Source organism: Manduca sexta, chromosome 11 (assembly GCF_014839805.1).
Source record: "Manduca sexta isolate Smith_Timp_Sample1 chromosome 11, JHU_Msex_v1.0, whole genome shotgun sequence".
Lineage (NCBI taxonomy): Eukaryota > Metazoa > Arthropoda > Insecta > Lepidoptera > Sphingidae > Manduca > Manduca sexta.
This window is the reverse complement of record NC_051125.1, coordinates 2,322,754-2,346,032: the sequence shown is the minus strand read 5'-3', so window position 1 is coordinate 2,346,032 and position 23,279 is coordinate 2,322,754. Positions and strand designations below refer to the sequence as shown.

At 35.6% G+C, this 23,279-nt stretch overlaps 2 protein-coding genes across 3 annotated transcripts in view; one reads left to right on the top strand and one right to left on the bottom strand.

Moving 5' to 3' along the window:
* LOC115447191 (alpha-(1,6)-fucosyltransferase) overlaps positions 1-20,713 on the top strand; it is a 41,898-nt gene extending 21,185 nt beyond the window's left edge. For both annotated transcript variants that reach the window (XM_030174173.2, XM_037437403.1), the window contains exons 5-13: positions 2,207-2,372; positions 9,437-9,623; positions 11,059-11,158; positions 11,639-11,776; positions 13,400-13,553; positions 14,144-14,317; positions 15,132-15,293; positions 15,592-15,666; positions 15,801-20,713. In XM_030174173.2, the coding sequence (XP_030030033.2) occupies positions 2,207-2,372; positions 9,437-9,623; positions 11,059-11,158; positions 11,639-11,776; positions 13,400-13,553; positions 14,144-14,317; positions 15,132-15,293; positions 15,592-15,666; positions 15,801-15,908 (1,264 nt within the window). In that variant the 3' untranslated portion in view covers positions 15,909-20,713. The remainder of the gene's footprint in view (positions 1-2,206; positions 2,373-9,436; positions 9,624-11,058; positions 11,159-11,638; positions 11,777-13,399; positions 13,554-14,143; positions 14,318-15,131; positions 15,294-15,591; positions 15,667-15,800) is intronic.
* On the bottom strand, positions 20,707-22,996 carry LOC115447192. The gene is made up of 2 exons (XM_030174174.2): positions 22,735-22,996; positions 20,707-21,777 (listed from the first exon to the last, which is right to left on the bottom strand). Exons 1-2 carry the CDS (start codon positions 22,868-22,870, stop codon positions 21,107-21,109), a joined length of 807 nt encoding a protein of 268 aa, XP_030030034.1. The 5' UTR covers positions 22,871-22,996; the 3' UTR covers positions 20,707-21,106.
* Between the last annotated feature and the right edge of the window lie 283 nt (positions 22,997-23,279).

The following is a 23,279-nucleotide window of genomic DNA, read 5'->3' as shown; positions in this document are numbered from 1 at the left end:
GATTTTAGACACGATTTTAACTTTAGTGAAAACTACTTTTTTTTATTAGCATTTTGACTTTTAAAAGACTTTTAAAAGTCAAAATGCTAATAAATGAATAACCTACTTACGACAACTTCAACACAATATTATCAGCTACTCTTACAATAGGAGAGGTTAGAAATAATAATAATAGCAGGCAGATGTTCTTTTGTTCCCTAATGGTCCCTTGGGTATTTGGGTATTAATGACAGTACAAAAAAAGTATTATGAACCTTATAAACACACGTTCTGATGACGTTGCAATGGACATTGCTTAACATTGAATTTCTTAACATTTTCGCTTATAACTTTTTTATTTATAGTTCTACGACAAAAGTTACTAGACCAAAGTTGTAGAGAATTTAATTTGCAACAAAAATATTTATACATTTTTTGTCAGATAAATAGTTTAAGAAATACATCGTAAAACCATTTCAACCCCTATTTTCAAGATGGCGGCCGTGGGACAAGGGTGGCGACCCCACAAACTTGGTTTTAGCTTTAGACAGACCCCCCCTACACTTCAAAAAAAAAAAAAATTGCGTCCTCTAAAAAACGCAACCCCAAATGTAACTTTTCAATGGACTAATGAGTGTGCGTATTACATTAAAAAAGCAGCGGTAGCCTGGTTGGTTGTGGAACGCACTGCCGAGACAAATGTCCGCAGGTTCAAAACCCAAGGGCAAACACCTCTGATTTTTCTAAAACGATGTGTGTATTCTTTGTGAATTATCGCTTGCTTTAACGGTGAAGGAAAACATTGTGACGAAATCTACACACCTGAGAAATTCTTTATAGGAATTTCGAAGGTGTGTGAAGTCTACCAATCCGCACTAGGCCAGCATGGTGGACTAAGGCCTAATCCATCTCAGTAGTTGAGGAGTCCCGTGCCCAACAGTGGGACAGTATATAATACAGGGCTGATGATATTATGCGTATTACATTCGGAAAATTTGGGAGCTATTTTAGTGCACTACTGAAATATGCTATAGATCCGTGTATTTGAGATTGTCAATTCACTTAGTTTTACTGCACCGCTTCAATCCGGGACGTGTGCCAACCCTAATCCATTGAGAAGATTCAATATGGTTGTATAGGTCATTTCATCCACGAAGACGCGCCCCACCATCTTTTTGGCGGGGGTGTTGCGGGATGTCACGGGGTAAGGTGACTGATCCAAGCAATTTTCCCGATATTACCTATTGTAGTATTCATTTGCACTTATGCGACTTACGCACACTGTAGTCGATTAGGGAAAGTAATGGAGCGCGTCTTCGTGAATGAAATTGTCTATAGTTGATGGTAGAAAAATAAAAATTCTAAAAGCACATGTTCCAAATTTAAGACCTTAATATTTTATTTATAGATAAGTATTGGACATTGTTATAAATATAAGTATTATTTATTGTATTCGTAACAATACGTAATTACAATAATTGCGTTGAATGTTTCAATAGTCGCCATACTATACCTACTATTAACTTTATATTAATGTATGACGATTATGTTTTTCCATGGAACTGATTTTATCGGCTATCAAGTACTCTACTGTTTATTGGTGCTTCAAATAGTTTAACTACAAATTATATATAAACAAGTAGAGATTCGTACAGTGCTTATTCATATTTGAAATTGATCAGCTAAAGGAAACGCCTGACAATAAATATAAGAGTATATACTGTAGGTATGTATAGTTAGTGGAGGGACTTCTATAAGGATGGTATTTAGTGATATATATCTTTACTAATATATAAAGCCGAAGGGTTTGTTCGTTTGAACGCGCTAATCTCAGGAAATACTAAACCGATTTTGATTTATGCACTAATAGGAAGCTACTTTACTCCTGGGTGCTGTAGGTATTTATTCTCGGTAAAACATTTTTAGGCGCGCAATAAATTAAAATCTAATAAAAAATATTTTCATGCGCGCGCAGCTGTAGGCAAATAATAAAAATCTAGTAAAAAATATAAGACCTTATGTTAAACATCGTAATAAAACTAATTTTGGGATTTTATCGTGGTATTGTTTTTTAATTTTCTCTCGACGTTTCGAAAATTTTACAGCATTCATGATCAAAAGGCGCTCACCCAAAAGTCCGGTGTGTTTATACAAGTCGACCCTTGTCAGGCTTAAAAGGTAAGACACGTAAAAGAAATGAAGTGTTTATAAATAACATTGCTTCCAGATCGTTAATATCTGACGAAGAGAAGCTGCCGGAGTTGGACGGGTACCATGAGTGGCGGCAGATGGAAGCGGCGAACGTCTCCGACCTGGTGCAGCGGAGGCTCCACTACCTGCAGAACCCGCCCGACTGCAGGGAGGCCAGGAAGCTGATATGCAACCTCAATAAGGTATGTACACTTACAAAGCTGCGCAAGTGTGTGTGTCCCTACAACTTTATTCTGGATTTTATTGCGGTTTTGATATTATGCTTTTCTCACGACGTTTCGAAGACTTTGCTGGACTTCATGGTCACGGGACGGACTGAGGTGTTGTTTGTCTGAAATGTGAAAGTTACAATATCTACCTCCATTTTACAATTATACAAATGAATTATGGACTTTTTAGATGAATAACATCTCGGTTCGTCCCGTGACCTTGAAAGCTCTTTAAAACATCGAGAGAAAAGCATACTATATAAAACCGCGATAATATCCGAAAAATAGCTTTATTTCTATGTCAAAGATTCGCGTAAATATAAGAAATTACTAAAGTATGCGGCGGAAAATGTTGGAATTTCAATATTAAGGCGATACCTCAAGGTCCATTTTCATACATTTTGTTTCACCTTTAATTTGGGTAACTAAACAAGTATTGGCAAGTAAAGAATTTAAATTCACGTCTAGTTAGTGATTAGTTCTCGCAGTTGAAAGAAAAACGTAAAAAGAAATTAATATGAATGGATATTTCGGCCTTTAAAATTTAATATGACGAAATCTTAAAGGCAGAAATATCCATGATTATTAATTATTTTTACGTTTTTCTTTCAACTGCGAGAACTAATCACTAACTAGACGTGAATTTAAATTCTTTACTTGCCAATACTTGTTTAGTTACCCAGATTAAAGGTGAAACAAAATGTATGAAAATGGACCTTGAGGTATCGCCTTAAAGTACAAATAATTAATCTATATTATTCTGTATTTATCTTATTAGAAACCTTCGTGTCTAATATTTATCTATGTCATTTATGCAGTTTATGGTTGTAGGTTACTGTCACGTAAGCCTTTCAAGTGATCGACGAAAATATAAAATTTAAATATAATTTATTCAGTTTTTGTCTGTAAACTTATTTCCCATAGACAACATACATACATACCCACCCACAATAGTTGCTAAACAAATTCAGAATTTCAAGTCTCCTTTAAATTTTTGTGTTTTTATCAACTATTTGTTTAGTGTTTAAATTGTAAAGTTTCATTTTATCGTATCAATTAGTCTACAAAGCGATAAAAATGCAAATTCACAGTGTTGTAATACAATTCGTATGCGAGTATATATCTTTGTTAATAATACCTGTACGTAGATACTCTATGGTAGAAAGTAGAAAGGCGCCATTGTTCGGAATATCAGCGATTTAACTTCTTCGGGGCTATGTTCAATGCGTGAATTAGAAAATTTGAAATAATTTTGTCGTATTACTGCTATCGAGAAAAAGCGGCGATAGCCCAGTTGGTTGTGGAACGGACTGCCGAGACGAATGTCCGCACGTTCAAATCCCAAGGGCACACACCTCTGACTTTTCTAAAAAATGATGTGTGTATTCTTTGTGAATTATCGCTTGCTTGTAACGGTGAAGGAAAACATCGTGAGGAAACCTAGAGAGAAATTCTCTCTAGGAATTTTTAAGGATGTGTGAAGTCTACCAATCCGCACTAGGCCAGCGTGGTGAACTAAGGCCTAATCCCTCTCAGTAGTAGAGGAGGCCCGTGCCCAACAGTGGGACAGTATATAATACAGGGCTGATATTATTATTTTACTGTTATCGAACTCTTTTGTATACGATAATGTATCTAACAGTGATGAAAGATGAAATATTCCAAAAGGCAACCCTACACAACATATAGGTACTAATGAACATAAATACAGCTGCAAATTATTTTACTACATAAATTCAAAATAAAGGGAAGCCGGCAAGAATATGGACTCTCCAACACTAGTATCTAAATATCTATTAACAATGGATATTAACTCCTAAACATCTCCAACATTTCCCAACTCTTTAGCTTAAAAGTACACGAATATTTATTCAGCAACTCAGCTAATGAGCAGGCGCGTCACAGCGTAGAAGGGCCCGAACAAAACCGGGTCTCGTTATTTTGAAACGGGAACAAAAGACGGACAGGTGTCGCGAACACAGAGTTATTTCAGGCGATGGAAAACATTGTCTGATACGTCGTTGTTTATCAATGGTTGGACTTTTTGTTTAGTTCTGAAATTATTGTAATATAACATCAAGATTACGCCATCAATATTATAGAAAACTCGTTTTTAAATATTTACACTTGATTATATCTTTTTCGTCAATAGGTAAGCTCGAATGTGAATAAATAATATATTTGACTATTTCTCAAAATAAATGTACGTAACGAAATAGTTTCTACCGTATATTATATTGTTATGATTTTCTTTCTTCTCTGTTTTTATTTTATTTGTCTTACTATATTCATTTTGTATATTAGTTGATAGAACGAATGTATAAAATACAAAAATATGAGAGTTGAGATACAAAATTTCGTAATAATATTTTGTAAAAATTGTTTCGTTACATACATTTATTTGGAGAAATACTATTTTAGCTTTGATTTTGTAAAGAGTTCTCTTCATCACATACACCTGAGTATCATTTTCCAATGCTATCTATAGATTAAGATATCAGGAAAAACTTTCCTTTAAAGTATATTGCGAGCACAGACAAGTGTGATATTTTGCATAATTAAAGTGCAGAAAAATAAAATTTATGTATAATATGTGCTACAAATATATTGAATTCGACAATCAAACTTTGACTACTGGCTGACCCATAGATATAATGTATTATATTTACTGCTGAGTATTGTATTTACGTATTTTCGCCTTGTAATATGAATTTGCCTTTCGCTATCGGATACTTATTCCAATCCCTAATAACTTGCGTTATATTAACCGAGTTCAAAAAAGGAGGAGGTTGTCAATTCAACTGATTTAAAAAAACATGTTTGTTACCTCAGGACTTTGACTGGATGAACCAATTGTGATGATTCAATTTTTGTTTTTAATGGAAAAATTCATCCAATAATTATTCATTCATGAGCCTGATCATCAAACCGAGAACTTCAATGTTTCCATTATCTATACAACGTTATATCAATGCATATGCATTAATAAATATTGTAGGAGTAAGCTGCACTCAGCAGCGTAACATGAGATTTGAGTGTTGCGTGACGTAAGCATGCTAATCCGCCCGCCGGTCGCGGCAATTGTTAAATTGCAGTAAATTGTAGGCGAGTCGGAAAGCCGATTTGTGTGAATATTATGACATATAGCTGTGAATAGTAAAATACATTTAATCATTGGCTTATCAACTACCATTTTAGAATTGGTTCAAAAGCCTTCAAGTTCAGCGGTTGATGTGGATTTTAACTATATAAGTTTTATTTATTTTTTTACCCTCTCTGGTGTATGTAGTGTTAATACAATAAATCAGAATTTATTATTCCTTAAGCGATAAGCTCAATACCTCAATATCACCCCCCCCCCCGCCACACACACACACACACACCGAATGCCTCCCATGCACGGCGGGACAATTTCGGAGGCCCTAGGCACACATTCATGTGTATACCTCGTACAATCCCGGGCATTAATCATATCATTTAATAAAATACTATGGTTTTATACCGATCCCCGATACGTAGAGTCAGCCCTGCTCACGGCCGGGAATCACACGGCATGAATGCTTTTATTTATACCGCATTGTATTGTCTCGCCGCGATGCGTAACCCACTTTGTTGATTTCCTCCGTAGTACAACCCACTCACTCGGTGCACAGAAATAGTTTTGTTTGGCACACGTCGCCTATAATTAGATGAACAAACACAGTCCCACACGTTTGTCAACACGCGTGTTGGTTGTCGCCTAATCGCGTTAAATGATAAGGGGGCGTTTCCGAACTTAACGATAGCGACAAATTGTAAGCCGCGATCGCTTATAGGTTATACTGTGTCGCGTCTTGTTAAAGGGCGGTTGAGAACTTTCTGATATTAATAAATTCTAGTCTCCCAATTATGTGGGATATTGCACTGCTATGATTCAATGTAAATGATTTTGTCCCCAAGGAACATCGAGATGTTTTGTAATTATTATTTTACGACCGTCCGAATAACAAGTGATGGCAGTTTGATTATGAATATTATGTTATATTTACGCATAAGAACTGTATAATATTTAACAATTTTATTTTCCTTGATTCAGTCAGTGTTCTGTAGCCAGCGAGTGGTATCCACGACTGTCGCCAGCAGTTTGTCGCAGTAGTTTTGTCGGGAACCGTACCTTAACGTATATTCGCGTCATTTGGCCGTGCGGCCGTCGGTCGACGACACGATTTCGTCACGCATCACATCAATAGGATATCTGATGGACAATTTAACCCAATGAACTTTATAACCGATAAAAGGATTATTTTGTTGCTAGCCAAGAGGTGACCTGTGCTCTTTGCAAAAAGATAACTATTTTATTAACATCACAAGTATTTTATACTTGACCTGTTAGTAAGGAAAATATATTCTAAATATAATGTCGACCAATTAAATGTATATTTTAGTTGTCGAATTAACTTAGTGCATGACGATCGACGTCAAAAATTTAATACAGGCAATACATTTCTAAAACACATTTTCGAATGTAGGAATTTAAATTCGAAAATTGACACACAGTTCTGTCGTTGCTGATGTTTACGCAACGTGTGGAGAGTCCATTAATTTTTTTTCATATTGTTTTATTTTAATATTGACCACAAGTACTCAACATTTATGCCGAAAAATGTATGATGCGGATTTCATAGTGACAACATTAGCTTACGGAGACTTAATAGTAAACAATGACGTCACAGTTCAATGTACCGTACTATGTACCTATATAATATATATCTCTACATATATTTTCGTTTTTACTTTTTATAAAGTAATATCGCTAATGTTTTATTTAACGTCTTAATGTTTGCTCCCTTTTTGTTATTTTTGTGAATTAAAAAGTATGTTCAGTACCACGTCGATGGCGTAGTTGTATTATGGTCCTTTCGCAGTTCTAAGGTCTCGGGTTCGATCCCTGGGTCGTGCAAAGTAATATTGAGTTTTTCTACTCCGTATCAGTCTGGAGTCTGGAATTTGTGCCCGATATATCGACAGGCACGCCTCTTGTTACATGATGGTATGAAATACACACAACAGAAAGTGGATGTAGCAGCTCCGCCTCTGCCTACCTCTAAGGGATAAAAGGCGTGTATTTGTGTGTGTGTGAGTGTGTATGTATGTATATGTTCTCCGTCAGGTATCCCTCTTTCACATGCCAAGATGAAGTTATATATACAAAATTGAGATGTCATGTAAATCAAGTGCAGAATTTAGAACCGTTACGCGACATGTATTCTTTTATTAACAACTGTACGCGGTTACTTTACGTAAATATATTTGTGCAGTAACTTTCCTGTTTACGTTTTGTTAGCAGTACTTAGAGATGTTGGGATGAACCATTCTCTGGTAGTATGTTTTATATGGTAATTGACTCTTTACGTTCTTATAGAAACACACGATGGTTCTTTTAGAACCTTCTGTTATTAATATTATAAATTCGAAATTTTGTGAAGACGTTTGTATTTTTAATTAACATACTTAAAAATTAACGAGGTTACTTATGTTCGACTGTATTTTTTTTTATTTCTTTGAATGAAGACACGATCTTGCCGCCTAATGGTAAACGATACGACCGCCCATAAACAGTACAAACACCATCCAACACCATGAATAACTAAGTATTGCTTGGTATTTTACTACACTCGCCATTGTAAGCCATGAGATGTTAAGTCTTATTATGCTCAATAGTTACATTGGCTACAATGTATGCATTAATTTGTTCAACGATTTCTGTTAATTGTGGATTATTTTGATTTTATTTGTGTTATAAGAAGTAAACAAAGAAATTGATGTTTGGTTTTGTATAAAATTTGGCAAACAGATATAGTCCTGGATTTCACGCACTCTACTTTTTCACCCCTAAAAGTAGGACTTTTTTTCCTGATGAAGCCAAGGAATCAAAATCAAAAAGCGTAAATATTTTATTACGTATAAGTATATATAAAAGACTTGCTCAGGTGGTTGCTTGTCCTCAGTATATGGTAATAAAATAGCCAGTGATATTTAGGTGTCGTCGGTTCCTCATTATCAACAGTATTCATTGAAGCTGTAATACATTACGTAATCGCTCTCGGGTCAACACTTCATCGTGTTTTTAATCGGCGCGTCAGAGGTTAAAGGTCATGTATTTGATAACCGAACGTAGCGCGGTGGACAAGTATTGTTACATATTTTAAAGCATTAGTATTAAATATCACATTTGGAGTATTTTTCAAATGGTTGCGATTTAATAATTAAAATGCGAATTTTACGCTGCAAAAAAATCATGTCGAAATGAGGACCTTCTTTTTTTGAAAAAAATAAAATAAAAAAATGAGCGTAGTTTGTACTCCTATTTAACAAGAGACGTTACATTTGCTTACTATAGTTTTTTTTCTAGTCAAATTCACTTTATAGCTCGTTTTTTTACTACTCCAATGTTTGCGTCGCATTTATCGATTACTTCTTTTATGATGTCAACAGTTTTAAGATTAAGTAACGATAACAAGTTCAACTATTAATTACTTATTTCTGAATAGATTTTATGGAACCCCTTTCTATTATCTATCAATTAACTACAATTTATAATGACCGTCGAACATAGGTAATAATATATACGCCAATTATGCCGTTGCGTGGTCGTCATTTTAAAACATAAGGAAAATCGACTTTGGATTTATAAAGATAGAGCTCTATGCTATATGTAGAAAAATACATTATTAAGAACAAAGTTTATTTAAATGCTCTCAAAATAGAAAAAAACTTTAAAATGAATCAAACTTTGTTTTAAACTTTATAGATACAAAAACTCGTCACGAGATTTACTTTTGTAGATAATACAATAATTATGTAACTTGGTTTTAACAAAAGTAAATCTCAGGAGCTTTTATATCTACAAAATCTACAACCTCCACAAAGTTTTATTCAATTTAATTTTTTTTCTCTTTAGAACATTTAAATAAAAACTTGTTATTATTAATATTTTTTACCATTAATTTTACACCAATAATTTTATCCGCGACTCCACCATGTTTTTTCTATTCCAGGGCTGCGGTTTCGGTTGTCAACTGCACCACATAGTGTACTGCCTCATATTCGCATACGCAACGGAACGCACCCTTATCCTAAACTCCAAGGGATGGCGGTACAACACAAAGGGATGGGACTATGTGTTCTATCCCATATCGGACAGTTGCACCTCCGCGTATGACGACAAGGTGGTGCAGTGGCCAGGTGATTATCAACCTCAATGTGTTTGTTATTGTGTTTACATTAGCATGTAAGTAGGTAATAAGGCATTTTTTTAAATGATGCATAGGGTAGTAGTAGTACAGGATCCTTGGTACACTTTTCATCGTTTATTACTATCAAGCTGATTTTTCGTGAGTAACTCTAGTCTAGTGAGACTAGACGCCCAAGTTTTTGCTTACAGTAACGTTGGTAAATGGTAGCTTAATAGGGGTAGCAAGGATAAAATATGTTGATTTGACGAATTTTAAAAACTTATTATATAATAATATAATATATTAAATGGTAAATGGTAGCTTAATAGGAGTAGCAAGCATAAAATATGTTGATTTGACGAATTTTAAAAACTTATTACTAACCGAATTTTTCTTTGTTAATTATCGAGATAATTATCTAAATAACGTGAAAAAATATTTGTCCTAAAAAATATAAAGTTTTGTTAGGGAGTCCCCTCTCCAACATGTATCATAAAGAAGGTCATAAAAAATAATTACTAACGAACTGATTTTTTTATTGGTTAGCTAACATTTGCATAGCTTACTACTCACATTGTCCTACAAATTGTAGTATAGTAATGTAATTGTAATTGTAGCTACTCACGAAAAATCAACTTGATAGTAATAAACGATGAAAAGTGTACCAGGGATCCTGTACTATAGTGTCAAATATAATGACAGTCGAATTGTCTTAATCAAATGACAAATACTAATTAAAATTAGTCACCGAATCCAAAATTGGTATCCAGCATATAGGTAACGTTAAATTGTATTTTTGTTTTTAATCGTTTTTGACGGTGGTATAATTTTTTTGTTAAAAATTATTTTTTCCTTTTTTTAGTCAATCTTTAATTATTCATATATGCAGTGATGTCATATAAGATATTTTTGGTTAGTTAATTTGTACAGGATAATAGTTTTATTTGATTCGGTAATTAGTGCCCAAAAAACAGGTTACCAAATGTGGCAACAGTCGAAATATATGTTGTTTTACAATTGGAAGTGTTGCGTTGACCCCACATTGTAGTATCAGGGTAGATGAAGAATAAATAAAGTTTACTGTTGGTAGGTCTCTCATGTGAGAGTCCGCTTGGATAGTTACTACCGCAATATCTATTTCTGCCGCCGAGCAGCAGTGTGTAGGCACTGTTGTGTTCCAGTTTGAAGGATATTGTAGCCAGTGTCACTACTGGACATAATGAGACTTAACATATCATGTATCAGGATGGCGAGCGCAGTGGAATACCAAACAATACTGTGTCATTCAAGATGTTGGATGGTGTTTCTGCTGTTTATGGGCGGTCGTATCGCTTACCATCAGACAAACAAGCTCGACTAGTCATTCAAAGCAACGAAAAAAAGTAAAGATTTTATGGAATCATATATCTTGAATGTTAAGTAAGTTTTTCCTCTTTTTGTTTCAGTATTGTACGACGCGAAGGTGGTGTCGTTGCCGTTCATAGACTCTATATCGCAGAAGCCAAAGTTCTTGCCGCTCGCCATACCCAAAGATTTGGCGCCCAGGTACGTAGATAAGGGCATGAATAAGTCTTTAACATTTCAACATGTAGTTTTTTCTAATGTTTACAAGAATTTTGTGAAAAAACACATAGTATCACGCCTTTGTCCTTATAGGGGTAGGCTGAGTTGCTATGAGTCCAGCCACTTTTCGCCTGTGCGTTTCGGGCCATGATGTGATAGGGGGCTAGCCTATCGGCAAATCCGGGACAAATTGCAGACTCTGGGCTGACACAGCAGTAAAACCCAATATCACTTTCCGACCCGGGATCCGACCCGGGTCCTTGTAGCGGTGTCGTACCGCGCACGCAATACAACTACGCCACTGAGGCAGTCGCAACAATTTTGCGATAATTTTCCACGTGATAACATTGAACCATAACAATATTCAGCATTTGATATTCTGCACAGTTAAAGTGGAAATAGTTATTATTACTATCGATGATCGATAAAGATTCGGCATATAACTATCAGTATGTATTCCAGGATAGTAAGGTTTAACGGCGACCCGTCGTCGTGGTGGATCGGTCAGATGCTGAAGTACATCCTGAAGCCGCGCGTCGCCATGCAGAAGGCGATCAACGAGACCATCGCTAAGATGAACTTCAAGACGCCTATAGTTGGGTGAGTTCGATTTTTTTATTCCTGTGAATGACGAGACGAGCTTGCCGTTCGCCTGATGGTAAGCGATACGACCGCCCGTAAACAGTAGAAAGACCAACACCTTGAATTACAAAGTATTGTTTGGTATTCCACTGCGCTCGACATCCTGCGACATGAGATGTTCTTATTATGTCCAGTAATTACACTGGTTACAATGTTCTTTAAACCAATCACAACACTGCCTACACACAGCTGCTCGGCGGCAGAAATAGACATCACGGTGGTACCTACGCTGGCGGACTCTCACATATGAGAGACCTATCAGTATAATTACTATTTTCGTTTCCTGTTTTGTTTTTTTTGCCCCTATTTACGGAGCTATGTATTATCGAAATTTTTGACTATCGCTCCATACGTCTGCATTTCAGCCTCGAACATGGAGTGAGAGCTTACTGTAAAATTTCTTATGGAGTAAGATTCCTCAAGTCACTCAATCTCCTTCTAAAATATATTCTTTTAATGCTGGCAGCATCATGATTCTTTTGGTTTTAATACCCATCATCGGCGTTGCTTGTTTATTCTATGGCTTTAAATGGTTAGGTTAGGTTGGGTTGTAATATAAACCCATAATGCTGTAATGATTGAGAATTGTTTATTAAAGAATATTATGAAATATTAACTTGTCTATTATCTGTGTCAATTTCCAAGAATTTTAATTAAATACCCAATATAAACATTTTATAACCTGTACCCGGTTAAAGTAATGCATATTTTATCGTCAATAAAAATTAACCTAATGAAATACAGCAATAAAACGAACGTTGCAGTTTACGAGTTTCGGCGCGCCATTGTTATTCTATTTTTATCGTGAGATTAGTTGACGTAATTTTATACGGCTAAGAAACTAAGGAACGGCGCAGTGTCAAACTATTTTTGACATTGTTTTCAATGAAATAATATTCAAAATCCATTAACACAATAATAAATTGCATTACATTGTTGTGTTAATTGATTTTGAATATTATTTCAATGAAGACAATGTCGATAATAGTTTGACAGTAATAATTTTCTGCGCTGCATTCCGCCATATCTGCGCCGGCCTTTAGCGTGTATTCGCTGGCGATTTTTTCAGTGGTTACGTTAGTAATAGTTATTAGAATCAGTGTTGCATAACACATTATTTATATTTTTATGTTTAATACTCATAGAAATTATTATTACAATGCCTTTAGGACTGACAGTGTAGATGTAGACAAACGAAGCATCGCTTTTTCTTAAAGTTGGTTACAAGTTACAACCATAGATGCGCTGCTGGAATTAAATTATTGTAATTTGAAGATTTGGGCATGTTTGGATCTCGAAATATCTCACTGATGACATACTAGTAAGCTGTCACAATATCGGTTATCCGTGAAATAATATCGACGGTTGAAAAGCTAAATGATATAAGCGACATTTTTTTGCGACACACATGTTTTTTTTTAAAAAGTTAATTTTTTTCGAAAAATAATGTCGCTCATGTCAAATAGCCTTCAACCGTCGCTATTATAACCCCGGTCTAACTGACCCTTTTAATTTTTTTTTTAAAAAGCATTTACACAAAACCTTTGTGGTTTTTAATAATAAGTACAATTTATTTTGCAGTGTTCACATAAGGAGAACGGACAAGGTTGGCACGGAGGCGGCGTTCCACCACATCCACGAGTACATGGCGCATGTGAAGGACTACTACGACCAGCTAGAGCTCACGCGGACTGTCGACGCGAGGCGCGTCTATCTCGCCACCGATGACGCTAATGTAAGTAGCTTGGGGGCTCACCCCCTGACCCCCCACCTACGATACACTTAACCTCCTCAGGTTAAGTGTATTGTAGGTGCGGGAGAGGATAATATGGTGGCTGATGTGAGAGGATTTTGCTTGATGAATTTAAGGTTATTTTATGTTAAAATGGGAGTGAAAGGCAATTGTCGTATCATTGTGAATGCAGTTTTTGAAATAACGTCGCCAGTAAATAATGCAAATTTTTTGCCTATAACGTGATCATTCCCCTGTCGGCATGTTGCAAAATATTGCCGCTATAAACTTGTAAGCGACTAACCAGCAGACTGGCACTTGAAAAGTCTACTTTAGATTCATCAAACCCCCTCACTCGGTACTGTGGTGGTATAAACATAGATGTGAGACAGCAGCAGTCGCTCGCAAACTGCCTAATGAATTAGTCAAGCAATAAATGTTTCAATTCGTGCTCCCATTTTATTTATAACACGCCACCTAAAATGGTGACCTTGACGTGATTTGAACATGCAACCTTGAAGGTAAAGCAGTTCAAAGTAACAGCTATTTGGTACTGATGGGTACTCCTAAAATCCATATAATTTGGTCTGCAGGTATTAGAAGACGCGCGCAAGAAGTACCCGGAGTACACGTTCCTGGGCGACGCGTCCATCGCGAAGACCGCGGCCACGCACCGCCGCTACACGCCGCTGTCGCTCACCGGCCTGCTCGTCGACCTGCACATGCTGGCTATGTGCGACTACATCGTCTGCACCTTCAGCAGCCAGGTCAGTACCGCCCCAGTGTCCCGGCCAGCTTGTACCCTTTACATCACCTGAATCAACAGATTGTACTATTGGGATCGGGTCGAGATTCAGTAGCCAGGTCAGTACCGCCCCAGTGTTCCCGGCCAGCTCTACCCTATACACCACCTGAAGACGCAGAGCGTACTATTGGGATCGGGTCGAGAATCAGTAGTCGGGTTAGTAGTGTTAGAGGATACTGGGGCAGGTTTAGATCACAAAAGAGGAGACAGTCAGGTTAGTACTGTTCGGATTGAACCTAGGTTCAGCAAATAAAATATCTCGTTGAAGAAATTTTTATGATATGAATGAATGATAAGCGAGCCACTCGTCCGATGGTCGGGGATCATCCATGAATAGTACGAATCAAGGGGGAAGGGACGGGCAGCTGCTCCATAGAGGTTCTAAAACTCGAATGAATTTACCAATTCGTATCCTAATATTCCGTACGCTCAATTATGCTCTGCTCTATGCTATTGTTAAGGCAGGAGAGGGCGAGTGGGGGAGGAACATGCGCTCTCGACTTTACCTACAATTAATACTTTTCTCATTTCTCATATCAAACACCCCTCCTCTCCTCCCCCTCCCTCTCGGCGACGCTCTTGGTACGAATGATGTTCAAAATTTGTAAACAGTTTGGTACCCGGACCGGTTTGTTCTGCTGGTAAGCAGTAACTAGGTTATGGCCCATAAAATATTCCTTACGTATTTATTGTCTAAATACTGACATTAACATTTACACGATTGTATTGCGTCAGTAGTAATCAAAATGCATGTGTTATGAACGTTTTACCCGTAGGTGGGTCGCGTCGCGTACGAGATGATGCAGACGAATCGCGTAGACGCGTCCAACAGCTTCTTCTCGCTGGACGACATCTACTACTTCGGCGGACAGAACGCGCACGACCGCGTCGCCGTCATGTCCAACACCGGCGGCAAGAGCCAGGATATATCGTTTGAGGTTAGTAATAATATCAGCTTATTATACTATCCCACAGCTGGGCATAGGCCTCTTCTACTGCGTGCACTTTTCGCTACTCTTAGCGTGGTGGCCTTACCCTTCTCAGTGGCCTCAATTTACTTATTAGGGGGTCCTGTGACACTCAAAAACTAGCTTTATTTGCGGAGAAATGAGGGTTGTTTTCCGGTTATTAGCACATCAATATTACAATTTGCTTTTATATAAAAAAAAAAAAAATATATACATTATAGATTTTTTTTTTTTAAATAATAAAACACGTATATTTTTCATTTGTCAGGCGGGTGACAGAATCGGAATCGCCGGTAACCACTGGAACGGTTACGGACGTGGGACCAATAAGAGAACTAATGTGGTGAGTTAACACATATTTTTTTGTGATCAAAATATTTAGGCCACTGTAAAATCTCATGAAAGGGGGCGTATAATGTAAATACTCTATAGTAAACAAATAATAATAACCTGTTACAATAAACAATTTTTTTCCAGAATGGTCTAATCCCGTGGTACAAGACCGCGGACCACCTAGTGTTGTACCCGTTCCCGGAGTACAAGCAGGTACCCCAGTACTCCGACACGCGGCAAAAGAACTTATAGACCTTGCTCAACACGCACACTTGACCAAAACCTAAAAATAAACCCGACTTACGTTTATGCTCTGTGCAGGGTGATACTATGAGAATATCGATAAAATTGGTTTTATCGATTTTTGTGTCGCAAATGATTGGATAAATGACAATTTTAAAATTTTAGGAAATTAGTGAATTGCACCTTTCCTATCTTTTAACTCTGCAGGGTATTGTTTTATGTTAGGCACGTCCTGGAATATCGATAAAATTGATTTCATCGCGTTTGTCATGGTTGAGTAGAAGCATATTTTAACTGAAAAAAATAGCGATACACATTATTAAACTCAGTGCAGTATTCATTTGGGTTTCAGTACATTTTGGGATAGCGATAGAATTGTTTTTATCGACTTTTTTTGTCGTGGATAGTAATTATTCTCCTTTATTTATCAAGAAGAAAAATTAATTTAGTTTGCACATAAATGTGTTCAAGTTGATAACTTTTCGGCACTGTTTCGCACGAATGCGATTATAATGTTTGTTGGAGTATTTGTGAATAACTAAAAAAGCTCGTTATGAAAATTGTATATTTCCAAGAGTGACGTGCTGTCTTGAAATTTCTAAACGCTTTCGCCTTATATTGAATAGCAAATCGCTAGTTAATAAAATTAAAATATATCCTGCGTCTGTGCAGGGATAACGTTTTTTCTGTTTGGTGATATTGATGTGTCACAAAATGATTCTCTGAAAGAAGTTTTTAATCAAACTTTCTGATCTCTTCCACTAATTTATTGCTCAAAATGGTTATTTTTATATTTTGGTCGAGTTTTGCTAGACTATTGCAATGTAAAAGTGCAATTTTATCTCGAATATGGGCGCGGAACAGGTTCGTTCATATCTAAAGTTTTGTAGAACAGTTCAACTTTAGTGCTATTATAGCAAAGAGCCGTGTGGGGGGGAAATAATATACTTTAATTTAAAAAAATATATTTAATTCAGCAAATTCCAGTACAATATAGGTAACAACTTTAGATAAAAACGGACTAAAATTTTTCGGTGGTTCATAATTATACTCATTATTATAAGTTGAAAATATTTGTCGCAATATAATTTATGTGCAAATGGTGTATAAATTCGTCTTATTTGTTTCGCGACAAAATCATATTATAATGTTTTTTTTTTATCGCATGTAGGAACACCAATTTGAAATTACGTTATTAGTCTCATTTCTAAATTCGATTTAGCTATTGAGCTTTTAAATAAACCAGGAAAGAGATTAATTTGGAAAATTTATTGTATATATTTGTTGATGCATAAATGACACGATATCGACATTATATTGTTGCTAGCACAGTGTAAGTAACTTTTATATGGAGAAACAATAGTATCAAAGGTAGGAAATGTTTCAAATTGGTGTCCAAGATGAAACAAATCTCGGGACATAATTATAATTTACAAAAATAGCGTGTATGTGTTATTATTTTTGTTATAAATAATGTTTTAAGATTTATTCCGAGGTTCGGTTTTAATTCTTTCTATTGTGGTGTGATATTGCTCTTCGTATAGTTAAATTATTATACTGTAGTTAATTCGTTATTTATTTCATCGTAAATGAAGTATGGCCCCGCATAGATAGTGTTAAAATGTTATCGGTGGTAAAATCGTAGCATAATAGTTTTCATCGGTACTAGTTTTTTTCTATTCTAAGTATTTTTGAATATTTGATGGAACAGTAATTTAGATATAGTTATTTCATACTTCAATTTTCCACTTTTTATTCCGAAGAGATTCAATTTATGTCTTGTATGTTTGTTTTTTTCGTGTCATAAATAAAAAAGCCTTATAGACATTATTCAAATGCCTATCGACCAATTACTGTAACCGATCCCTATATTTAATCGATCCAAAGGTCTTGAGAATCGAAATGAAATATCATCTGTAAAAAATGTCAAAGAAATTGTATGCCGATTGGTTTATTATTTTATCGTTATTGTTAATCTATTTATTTCATGTTCGTTATATTGTAGATACCAATGCATTGTTTATTGAAATCGGACGTAAGAGATTCTAAGTACATTATGATCGATTAACGGAGGGACGTATGACTTTCGAGATTCGACAATATTCCTCAATCGAGTTGTATCGTCTGAGTCGATAAAATTCCAATTTGACGTAAATAACATTCCATTCATTATGTTCCTCGTTCATTTATTTATTGGTTTTAATGCATATTGCGCACAAATGATTGGATACCTTTTGACGTAATGATATGGGTTGCCATCTTTAAAAAAGTAATAAGATAAGAAAAACATACATTGGTAAAATAATATTATTATTGTGTTTAGTTTTTTCGTCGGCTCGTGGCCTTGAAGAATTAGAGTAAGGGACAACTAATTGCATTGCATTTTATCCAGTTTAAATTAATCAATAACACGTAATAATTCAAAATGACATTTATTTTTAAAGCTGGCAATTCCGAATGGACTTTTATTTGCCATTATTATTAAGTAGCCATCTTTACTAACGGCTGACAATAAACCCTTCTATAATAAGTTTAAGAACGGAGTTCGTAATAAACATCAATTGTAGATCAATAGCTAGTTCAAATAGATAAACAAAAGGGCGATTGCATTAAACGATCCCAATCCCTGACTGCGGATAGATGGTTGGAATAAACTAATCAAAAGAACTCATACGCAAGCGTGTCAAACTTTATTCTGATTGGCCCATTTTCACTGTCGATTCGAAGTAGGAGTCGGGATAGCTATTTGTGATCGGCCATGAATGACGTACGTACCGACGCGATGTTTGTCACAAAATCTGATATTCTTATGAATACTGTATGGCCTATACGTGTTGGAGATTTGCGGCAGTCAGTGTTTCATGTCAGGGCAAACTAGATGGCGTTGTTTGGGTAAGTCACTTGGAGATGTTATTTCATTTACTTTTTTTTGAACTACCTTATGTTTTGGGAATTTTACCAAATTTAATTTTTAAATATATTATTTTCATTTTTACACAATTTGTGTTAACACGAATCTACAGCCGAACAATTAGCCGCCGCAAAGGATGTTTACAGTAGTTTCCTGAACGAACAATCATGCAATGCAGTGAAAACTGTTTAATATTCTTATGCATGTGTTGATATTAATGCGCTAGTGAAAGTCATCACGTTTGTCATGTAGCGACTATGTCATATGTTATGACACGTCATGTCACTGGCAAAAGGTTTGACAATATTTATATAAGTTATGCAGTTGGATGTATGATTTGAGAGGTTATAAATGCTTGTCATTGTTTTGAGGTTATAAAGCAGTTAAAAGGTTAGACAAGTCCTTGAGGTATCCATGCATGCTTGACATGTTAGCCGGCTAACATGACAGTTACGCGTTTATTATATATTTTATTATTATAATAAGATTATTATTCCGTGACACGCGTAACTGTCATGTTAGTCGGCTAACATGTCAAGCATGCAATGGCTAATGATAGGTAGAACTGATAGATACGAAATCAGTAATTTTGAGAAATAAATGTATACAAATGAGTTTATAACTGACTGCCGCAAATGTTGCCATGTCATAAAATTATTTTCATTGTATTTATTATGTGTGTATATTATGTTAGATGTATTTACACTTGTATATTGTGCACGTTTGTATGGATGAATTAATTTTATAAGAAAAAAGTGTAATCGGACACAATTTATACAAATATAATATTTAAAATTGTTACACACAGCAATAAAAATGTATCGAATAAGAGTTGTAAAGCTTGTGAAAATTGTATGTCAAGATTTTTAGAATTAATTTATTCGGTTTTCTATCTCATTTGATATTGTTTTTTAAAGATCTGAAATATTGAAATTATTTTTAAATTAAACTAAAGTCATAATATATTTTAAATCGGCGAATATACTGTAAAGAAGAGATCTGACGTTTATTGATTTTTTTATTGTCTGATACATTATCATTGCTCCTGAACTAAACAATAATTGAAAAGGAGTATGAAAAAATAATAATCTTTTTATTTTACGAAACAGTGTTGAAAGAGAAATATAAAGTAAAATTTTTGATAGTACAGAATAACATCTGCAATTATTTAATTAATTTTGCTCATTAATTATGTGTTTTTTGTGTGTGAATCTATAATTTAGGAATGGTAACTTGGCATTTTTTATCGTTCAACCGTCTGAAATGCATTTAATACAATAATCATTATAATGGACATGTAATAATTTGTGTAATCAGGACTTATGTATTTATCCGAATTGCTATTATAGAAAAACATATACAACACACCGTGATACAGTATATTTTTAATACTTTCCATATGATTTTTAATGATATTTATTTTTTATAGAAATATGACGCATGCAGGGATGTAATCATGGTATTTTGAATGTGTCGTCTCAAACAAACTCTAGAATTACGTACGTTTTAAAACATGATTTTAAAATACATGTTAATAGTATTAAAAACCTTTTATTGAATATTTTCCCTGCATATTAACACATTCGGTGTCAAAAAATGCGTAAACTTTCCACATAACGCCCGAAAAAGCACAGTGTGTGTTAAACATATTTTTATACTTAAATGATTTACAAAATCAATTTTATGCACAATAAACCATACAGTTTAAAGTATTTTTTTACTAGTTATGTGTAATGTTACCACATTTTCTGTTTGTTGTCAAGTTGACGCCGTTTGCACGTATGTGAAAATGCAAGAGCTTCGGCACAATGTAACGATGTAAAATGGACCTAAAGTGTATATAGCTTTATATTATAATGTATATAGAAAGGAAATATAAATAAACAGTGGTGTGATGATGGTTTCACGTGGTTTAATTGTTTAATACCTATCCCATTCATAAGTCCTTTTGCTAGCCACAATATAGACTGTTCAGTCAGCGGCAACAGCTATTGAAACTACGCCCTCTCGTAAAATTTTGAAGGAAATTTCTCATAAAATTCTGGGCAGAAAACTGGGCACTAGTCGTGTTTGGTTGGAAGAGCAATTCAATAAAAAAATTATTAATGCCTTCTTTTCAAATACTGGAAACTTAGCCACATAGGCAGGTAAACAATTCAAAACATTAAATCATCTATCATGATTACTATGCCACAAGTAGAACTTTCATCTTCGGAAAATAGAAACACCTTAGATTCTTGTTGTATTAAAGTCTGTCAACTATCAGTGTAATTTTTAGGACTAAGTGGATAGTGGCTCAATTGAAGTTAACATTATAAGTATTGGTTTCAGTCTTAGGTATGTGCGACGGAGAGGTGGACATATATGTAGGAGAGGTCGGCATGTAAACGGGGCTTCCTGGTCTTGCCCAAGTAGTGGTCGTGGGAGCAGCTTCAACAGGAGGTTCTAACTGCTTTATCTCCATTTCCGAAACTAAAGTAAAAATTTGGTTCTTTGCGAGTGCTTGTTGGTATGGAGAAAATTTCTTTACCGTTGAGGAAATATTCAAAAAGAATGAATCCATATCATCTGTTTTTTCTTTAGCTCTTTCCAGAATATGCGCCATTAGCACCGATAAATTCGGCTCTTGAGAAATATATGTGGAATTTCGATTATTTTGAGCTGTCCGGTCGGCATCCACCGTGCTGGAAGTACTTGGGATAGCAGATGTATTTCTAATTGATTTATGTAGAGATGGAGTGGATACTATATTTTCGTCTGTTGTATCTTCTGATGCCTCTTCGTCAGTAGATGCATCATATTGTGAAGGTTTACGTTCAACGAAAAATGGAATGAGGAAAGCCATTTCTTTTTCATATTTCCATTTCTTCATATTAGGTTTGTCAGCGCAGTGTGTTTTACTTCTTTTTCTGAGTATTCTTCTGTACGAATCCCGCAAACATTGCCATCTTTGCTTGCAGGCTACAACTGAAAATAAAATATACACTTTTGTATGATAATAAGAAACCTTGATATGATATTCAGTGGGGGCTTTAATTGTTGCATAGCCCCGGGCGAAAGCCAAAAAAAAATTGTTTTAGGTACCCGTGGTGTGAAAAAGAATTGACGTGGGGCCCGGTCGAAGCCTTAAACAAGTTCCCCGAACTGTTGCGTTGGTTAAGTGATAAAAAAGGTCCTTAAAGGCACCGTGCAAGGCCCTTGTAAACCCGTAGCCCCGGGCGGGTAATCGGTTCTCCCCTACTCTTAATATGCTGTGTAGGTTGTGGGTGTACGATAATTTAATGGACATATCATTTATGACATAGTAAGAAAATAATTTTTGCTTGCGATTTCTTCCGCGTATAAGGCACCTGTGAATGTCCAAATACCTCTGTATACGTATAGGTATACCTATATCATTGTGTAAACTCAGGTATTTGACAGATAAGTAGCGATGGTTCGCGGATATGCTGATCTCAGAATAATGACAATCTGAGAATGACAAGCATGTTCTGAGGTGCCGATCTTGTACACGCGATATGTGTGCGTCCAACTTTATTCTATTTTTAGTTACAACGCGACGAGTCGGTGCCGCGCCGGTCTAGTAACGGTGCGACTAGTCGGCACTCGGCACAGGTCGACGTTGACCTTCCAAGATAGCCTGATATTATATTGGAAAGGTTGTAAGTTATGTGTGGGTTCACATAATCTTTTATCTGAATCAAAATACCACTATCATATACTTGCTGGGTATATGATTTCTTTTAAATACGTTAAAATCATACCGAACATGGTAAGTAAATACTTATGCCTAAATTATACACAGTAGACGTACCAAACTAATTTTATGTATGTAAGCATTTTGAACTGCAAAAACGGTTACTGTATTGATATACGAGGAAAAGAACGCAGTTCTCAAGTAGTTTACAAAGGAGTTGCAAATACCTGGTTGTTTCAATTCTTTTGAAATCTCCCTCCACGCCATATTCTTTCTTTGAGGGTCCATGTATTTCGGATGGCCGAGATCGTACAGATGTTGGAATCTTTTAATTTGCTCGATTAATTTCTCGTCGTTAACCATTGTTTTAAATCAAGGATTAACTTAGTAACGTAGTATCAAAGGCAATGAAAGAGAAGGAAAAAGCAAGCTTTGTTTTGGAGAATAACCGTATGTTACGGTGTGCAAACGCGGGCAGCGGGCGGCGCGGCGCGGCGCGTACTGGGAACGAGACGGGTCCGACAGCGTTCCGTCGCCGAACGTTAGCAGTGTGAGTGAATACTGTCTACTATGTATGTACTACATTCATACGTTTAGGTATGTGCACGATACGCGACGGTAAACATAACTTTGTTTTTTTTTCTGTTCTGGATTATTATACTTAGTTATTTACTAAGTAGGTTCTTACGTTATAGAAGGGTAACGTTTGATAATGCAATAAATACTTTGTTATTTGGTCTTATGTTTATCAATTTACACCTTCCTGTGTATA

Excerpts from the sequence above, each read along its gene's own strand:
- LOC115447192 (XM_030174174.2), bottom strand. The coding sequence starts at position 22,870 with ATGGTTAACGACGAGAAATTAATCGAGCAAATTAAAAGATTCCAACAT. Across the intron at positions 21,778-22,734 it reads AAAAGAATTGAAACAACCAG|TTGTAGCCTGCAAGCAAAGA; the intron begins GTATTTGCAACT and ends TTTTATTTTCAG.